Source organism: Passer domesticus, chromosome 6, assembly GCF_036417665.1.
Source record: "Passer domesticus isolate bPasDom1 chromosome 6, bPasDom1.hap1, whole genome shotgun sequence".
Lineage (NCBI taxonomy): Eukaryota > Metazoa > Chordata > Aves > Passeriformes > Passeridae > Passer > Passer domesticus.
This window is the reverse complement of record NC_087479.1, coordinates 53,849,379-53,855,822: the sequence shown is the minus strand read 5'-3', so window position 1 is coordinate 53,855,822 and position 6,444 is coordinate 53,849,379. Positions and strand designations below refer to the sequence as shown.

Genomic DNA, 6,444 nt, shown 5'->3' with positions numbered 1-6,444 from the left:
CCACTTGCCCCTTCTCCCAGTTCCCCCAGGAGGTGACCCCACCCCGGGGCGGGGGCTGGAGCGGGACATTCCCGGTGCCCTCCAGAGGTTGTTGACAGCCTCCCGGGAGGTCCCCGTTGTCGCGGTTGCCGGGAGATAGAGTCGCGTTCCACGGGCACATTCCGCTGGGAAGGCCCCGCACCTCCAGGGCACCTCCAGCCATGGCGTAGCGCCGTGCCTCGGGCCATTCCCGCCGCCAGGGCCCCATTCCCAGAGCCAGGATGCCGTCCCTGCCGCAGGACTCGCCCGCCGCGGGACTGGGGACGGGGTTCCCCATGGTGAGGGACCCCCGCTCGGGGCCCCTGGGCTCCTACGTCACCACCTACGAGGCGGCCTTCGGGCAGCGGCGCTCGGGCTCGCCCCGAAAGCCGAGGGAGGGGCGAATTTGGGGGATCGAGCCCCCCAGCGACAGGAGCATCCGGCCCCTCCTCGGCGTCCACACCGGCTCGGGATACGTCGTCAACAACTACTCGGCGCTCAAATCCCTGATCTTCCCGCACGTGGAGCGGTAGGTGCCTGCTCCGGGAGTCTGGGGGACACGTTTTGGGATCATTCCGTCACGGGCATTCCCACCGCAGCCAGGACACCGACGTGTCCACCACCTCCGAGGACTTCAAGGTCTTCGGGCGCCCGGATTACCAAAGGATGTTGCCCGAGCACGTGGATGAGCCGCAGTGTCCGTATCCCACCGGCCTCTCCTTTTCCCACCTCCGCTTCGGGGAGGTGAGAGCCCCGAATGCATCCGGGGAATACGGCACCCAGAGCCACTGTGCCAGTCCTGCCAAGCCAGGTATGATTTGGGGTCTTGGCAATCCCAGGGAAAGCTCCAGCCTTAGGGGGAGGGTTTTGGGGTGTTGAGATCCCAGGGAAAGCTCTATTCCCAGGAGATTCTGGGGTCTTGGTGATCCCAGGGAAAGCTCTATTCCCAGGAGATTCTGGGGTCTTGGTGATCCCAGGGAAAGCTCTATTCCCAGGAGATTCTGGGGTCTTGGTGATCCCAGGGAAAGCTCTATTCCCAGGAGATTCTGGGGTCTTGGTGATCCCAGGGAAAGCTCTATTCCCAGGAGATTCTGGGGTCTTGGTGATCCCAGGGAAAGCTCTATTCCCAGGAGATTCTGGGGTCTTGGTGATCCCAGGGAAAGCTCTGTCCTTATGAGGATTTTGGGGTGTTAGGATTCCTAGGAAACCTCCATCCACAGGAGGATATGAGGCCCTGGGGGTTCCAGGTCCGGCTCCAACATCAGGAAGGTTTTGGGATTATTGATGGTCCCAGAGCCACGTGCAGCTCTAGGGATTTTGGGATGTCAGTGTCAGGTCAGACCTCTAGAGGTTTTGGAAGTGTTTGGAGAGCCCCTGCCCCCTTCAGACACAGTGGGACAGGTGTATCCAGGTAATGCCAGGCCTGGGGGCACGGGGCACATCCCTGCTCCATCTGCTCCCCACAGGTGTCCCACCGAGGGTGACGGAGCTGTCGGGCTGCGCCGGGACCGCGCCAAGGAGTGACCTCACCCTGCCAGAGCAGCCCGTGAGCCCCGTCCCCACCGTGTCCCCTGTGCCCCCCACCCCTCAGCACCCCAGGGGACACTTCTCCTATCCCACAGCTTGATGTCGGTGGTGGTCGGATGGATTCCTTTCCTGCCATATGCAGCACTGTAAGCAAAGGGACGGGGTGGCAAGGGCAGGGGACAGCCTGTCCCAGCGCTCCCAGTGGGCTCTGAGGCAGCCCTGGGAGCTGCCTGGGCGTGGGAATGAGCAGGATCTCATCCCTGTGTCCCCCCACACCCCCAGCCTGCCATGGGCCACCCTGCCCCCTTCGCCCCCCCGGAGCTCGAAGTGGGACCCAAGGGAGTCATTGCCGTGAAGGTGGGTGCAGCCCAGCCGTGTCCCCTGTCCCCATCCCTTTTCCCAAGGAAGCACGCTCCCAACCCACTGCATCCCACAGAAGCCACTGACCTACAGCACTGTCCACAACAAGTTCCTGAACAAGCTCTCGCCGCTGGCCCCCGTAGCACCAGGTGAGTTTGTGGGGGCATTGCAGCCCCCAGGAGGAGTGGCACCCCCCTCACCGATCCCTGCTGGATTTTCCAGGCTGGTGGGCACAGGCTCCAACCACCTGGGCCCCGAGATCTGTGGAGGGCATCCAGATCCCGAGTCCCAGTGGCTTCAGCACCAACAACCGCCCCACCAACCTGTGGCGCATCGATGACCCCCTGACGTGACCCCCCAAAAAGTGCTGCTGCGTCCTGGGAATCCCATCCTGGGCTTTTCCCAAACCCCCGTAGGAGGAATAAAGACCCTGCGTGATGCCCTTGGGTTGCTCCCTCATGTTGGGGGTTTCCTGCATCCCCAAGGCTTGGCAGGAGGGGTTTGGGTGGTCGGGGGATGTCACCTGGCTAGCTGCCGCTGGAGGGCTGTACGAGCCCGGCTTTCCAGCTTTCCAAGCCGGCTTTGGGATGACACAGCTCATTTGCGGCAGGAAAATCTGGGCAGGGCTGTGGTGGGAAGCAGGAGGATGAGGAGGAGGAAGGACCCCGCGGGGTGGGCAGCCATGGCACGGGGGGCACTTGGAGAGGCTTCATCCGTATCTTCCCTGGCCGTGGGGAATGGGATCTGTGCCCCAGGGAGTGGCTCCCGGCAGGGTCCCAGGGGATGTGTGGAATCACAGAGGGGCTCCCCACGAGTTTAGGGACCCGCACCCCGTCAAGGCATCCACGCACAGCTCAGGGAGCCCCTCCTGCCAGTTAGGGATTCCCACCCAGCCCAGGGACCCCACACTCAACTTAGGGCCTCACACCGAATTCAGGGTGAGGACGCTGGTGCCAGGCTGCTGGGAGAGGGGCTGGGAATGCCGGGGGGCGAGGGGGCCCTGCCTGGTGTGGGGCCGGAGCCGGGACAAGCCGCACGGGAACGGGGCCGGGCGGGCGTGGGAACGGCGGGCGGGGCATGAATGGAATTGTGGGCGTGGCCTCGCTGGGCGCGAGCGGCGGGGCGGGGCCTGTACCCGGTGGCGCGGGCTCCCATTGGCTGCTGCGCGTTGCCATGGCCACGGCGTCCCCCCCCCGCCGCCCTGGCGGGCCCGGTGCCGGTCCCGGTGCCGGTCCCGGTCAGCGATGGGCAGCGGCGGCTCCTCGGGGCGCGGGGCCCGCATGGCGGCCGCCGAGGGCCCCGACGGCGTCGAGCAGCGGCTGGAGGTGCGGGGCCGGCAGGTGCCGGCCGAGCTGTGGGCTCAGCAGGGGCTGCGGAAGCTCTACCTGAGCGACGCGGGGCTGCGGGAGGTCCCGGACGAGCTGGCGGAGCTGCAGCACCTCCGGACCCTCGCCCTGGACGGCAACGAGCTGATGGAGGTGCCCGAGGCCGTGTGCGACCTGCCCCACCTGGCGCACCTGTACCTGGGCCGCAACGGGCTGCAGGGGCTGCCGCCCTCCTTCGCCCAGCTCCAGAGCCTGCGCTGCCTCTGGATCGAGGGAAACTTCTTGGCGCACTTCCCCCGCGCCCTCCTGCAGCTGCCGGAGCTGCGCAGCCTGCAGCTGGGGGACAACCGGCTGTGCCGGCTGCCCGCGGCGCTGCCCCGCATGGCCGGCCTGCGGGGGCTCTGGCTCTACGGGAACCGCTTCCAGGAGTTCCCGCCCGTGCTGCTGCGCATGGATCACATCCGCGTCCTCGACCTGGATCGCAACCGCATCGCCAGCTTCCCGGACCTCAGCGGCCTCGCTTCCCTGCGCCTCCTGTCCTACGACCACAATCCCGTCCGGCAGCCGCCCTGTGTCGGGGATGAGGTGCAGCTGGTGGGGGACGGGGCGCAGGAATACATGGAAGCGCGGCAGGAGCGGCTGCAGAGCCTGCAGCGCCAGGAGGAGGAGGAGGAGGGCACGGAGGCCGCCCCGGTGTCCCCCGAGGATGGGCCGGAGGATGGGGAGGGGGAAATCGCGGCCCTGACGGGATCTCCTGAGGAAACGTGAGCCGCTGTCCCCCTGAAGGAGTGCCGAGCCTCCACCTGCCTCCCAGGGAATTCCCATCTAGGGCTGGGAAAGGAGGAAGTTCACAGCCTCCACAAAGGAAAACCGACGAGCTGAGGATCAGCCTTATCCTGTTGGGACAGCAGCGTTGTGTCCTGGATTGGCAGGGCTCGTGGATCCCAGTGGTTATCCCACCTGAGAGCACCCCGCTACTCCAGGGTGCCTTGGATTGGGATACAGCCCCCTTCCCTGTGCGCTGATCCCACACTGCCACCCCACGAGAACAAGGACATTTCCACTCCTCCACCTCTGAAAATCCTTTACTCCTGTCCCAATGGGCAACGCAGGAGAAAGCAATGCTGGATGCATCCATTCCATGGATCCCATCATCCTAGAGAGCTCTGAGCTTTGGGAACAAAGGCCCTGAGAACCCCATCCTGCTGCGGGAATTGGGCTGGGGGAGAGAATTTTCCACCAGGCTCCTCCTGGCCATCCAGTTTGGGAAGGAGACGATGGAAATTCCGCCTGGGTCGAAGCACTGCCTGTCTCCAACCTGGACAGGGTTTTGCCTCTGTGGGAAGAGGAAGCTCATCCCTGGCACTGTCTGTCCCAAAACGGGCACCAGACCCAGGGCTGACACCTTATCCTTCCTCTTCCTCTCTCCAAGTGCCTCTTGGACCAAACGCAGGCAATAAAAAGCACAAATCCAAGGAATTTGTTGTGAGAGAAAAGTGGTGGGGACCAGCCTCAGGGAAGGGTTTATTTGGGATCCCCTAAAACCAAGTGACATATCCTGGTGTGCAACCACCAGCTCCTCTTATTTTGGACATCCAAGGAATCCTGATTCCCTCCGTCCATCTCTGAGCTGAGCCCGTGTGGTGGAAAGCTTGGGGATCCGAGGTCTGCAGCTCGCTGGAGGTTTCAAACCACACATCCGCTTTTAATGGCCGTGGATTTGGGTTTGGGGCTGGGAGGCAGCCAGAGCTCCTGCCACATCCTCTCCGGCACTGCAGGGCGATGCTGCCGGCCTTTCCTGCCGCTTCCCATTCCGCAGCAGGAACCACGGCTATTTTGGACACGTGGAACTTCCTCAGCTGTGGGATGTGCACGAGCTGTCCGTGCCAGCTCCTCCGGGGTAATTTCAGGGATGTGGGGCTTAGCAGGAGCTTTGAATCAGGTTTTCCCAATAGGTGCAGGCTGTCAATCCCTTTTCCCTCCCAGGTACCCATCACTGTAAGGCAGAGCATCCCAGGATCCCATGACATCCCAGAAACACACTCCTGGAATTCTGGGTGTCTCCCAGCCCTTCATGCTTTATCTAGGAAGAGAGTGCTGCTAATTAGCAAGGAATTATCCATGATCCCGAGGGTGCTGACCCTGGCAGAGACCCTCAGCATTCCAAGCCCCTGATGTGGGCAAGATCTGATGCCACCAGCTCCATGCAGATCCCTGCCAGCCCACCCATTTGGCAGGAATTGGGATGCAGGTGGCTCTGGATGCCACCAGCCTGTCCCCATGGCTGGGATCAGATCCAGGAGCTCTGACACCTGGGGTAGAGGGGTCCTCCCTCTCTGCAGCCTTTTCCCAAGGAGCTGGGTCGGGATCCAGGCACCGGTGACGATGGTGGTGACACCAGGACCAGGAGCTGCCGCAGTCAGTGGGAATCTGACAGATTCCGGCTCCGCTCGAGTATTTTGGGGCCGCTGGCACCGGCGAGTCCCCGCTGCCGGCAGTGCATCATCCATACGTCTGTCCCTATATATATCCCTGCCTCCTCTCCCGGCCCCGCGTGCGACGGTTTGTGGCCTCTCCGCAGCTGGGATCACGCTGCTATTTCCATCTGCTCCCGCTGCCTGCCAGCACAGAGCAACGGGACCGGGAATCGCTGCGTATCCCTGCAACAGGAGCGCCGGGACCGCTGCGCCTGCAAAGGTTTGGGAGGATAAAAGGAGCCCGGCGTTGGTGTAAGAGCCCAGGCAGAGCCAGGACTGGTGGCATCAATGCTGTTGGCAGCTTGGGAATGCCAAAATTGCCAGGTTTGGCTCAGCTGGAGGTGGAGCAGCAGCCACCTCCCCTCCACCGGGGTGCAGGTGGCAAGGGGACAGTGTTGTCCCCTGCTGCCACCTCCAACTCTGCATCCCGGGGCCTGAAAGGTGGATCCAGAGGGATCTTATTGTGTGCAGAGAGGACATGGATGGCCCTCCTGCCATCCCTGCGTTTGGAGTTTCATTTATTTATTCAAGACCAGCATTCCATGAATTATTTAGCAGCCACCGGTGCCTTTTCCATGGCACCAGGACACAAGATATGGTTCCCTGTCTCTTCCTTCTCTTTGGAGCCACATTCCAGTCCCGATCCCATGCCAAGGAACTCAGCCCAGACCTGGATGGGATGGGAGCTCGCTTGGCTCCAAGCAGGCTGCGGGGATCCCTGTTGTTTCTGAAGCCCC

General features: G+C 63.1%; 2 protein-coding genes across 2 annotated transcripts; both read left to right on the top strand.

The window, feature by feature from the left end:
- Nucleotides 1-138: 138 nt before the first annotated feature.
- Nucleotides 139-2,352, top strand: LOC135303689 (uncharacterized). Its single transcript, XM_064425779.1, has 7 exons — nucleotides 139-547; nucleotides 618-829; nucleotides 1,485-1,564; nucleotides 1,641-1,691; nucleotides 1,828-1,902; nucleotides 1,982-2,054; nucleotides 2,128-2,352. Exons 1-7 carry the CDS (start codon nucleotides 261-263, stop codon nucleotides 2,256-2,258), a joined length of 909 nt encoding a protein of 302 aa, XP_064281849.1. The 5' UTR covers nucleotides 139-260; the 3' UTR covers nucleotides 2,259-2,352.
- A 133-nt stretch (nucleotides 2,353-2,485) lies between these two features.
- LRRC10B (leucine rich repeat containing 10B) lies at nucleotides 2,486-4,709 on the top strand. Its single transcript, XM_064425778.1, has one exon. It carries the CDS (start codon nucleotides 2,643-2,645, stop codon nucleotides 3,996-3,998), a length of 1,356 nt encoding a protein of 451 aa, XP_064281848.1. The 5' UTR covers nucleotides 2,486-2,642; the 3' UTR covers nucleotides 3,999-4,709.
- The last annotated feature ends 1,735 nt before the right edge of the window (nucleotides 4,710-6,444 follow it).

Excerpts from the sequence above, each read along its gene's own strand:
- LOC135303689 (XM_064425779.1), top strand. The coding sequence starts at position 261 with ATGCCGTCCCTGCCGCAGGACTCGCCCGCCGCGGGACTGGGGACGGGG. Across the intron at positions 1,903-1,981 it reads AGGGAGTCATTGCCGTGAAG|AAGCCACTGACCTACAGCAC; the intron begins GTGGGTGCAGCC and ends TGCATCCCACAG. Across the intron at positions 2,055-2,127 it reads GCTGGCCCCCGTAGCACCAG|GCTGGTGGGCACAGGCTCCA; the intron begins GTGAGTTTGTGG and ends TGGATTTTCCAG.
- LRRC10B (XM_064425778.1), top strand. The coding sequence starts at position 2,643 with ATGGGATCTGTGCCCCAGGGAGTGGCTCCCGGCAGGGTCCCAGGGGAT.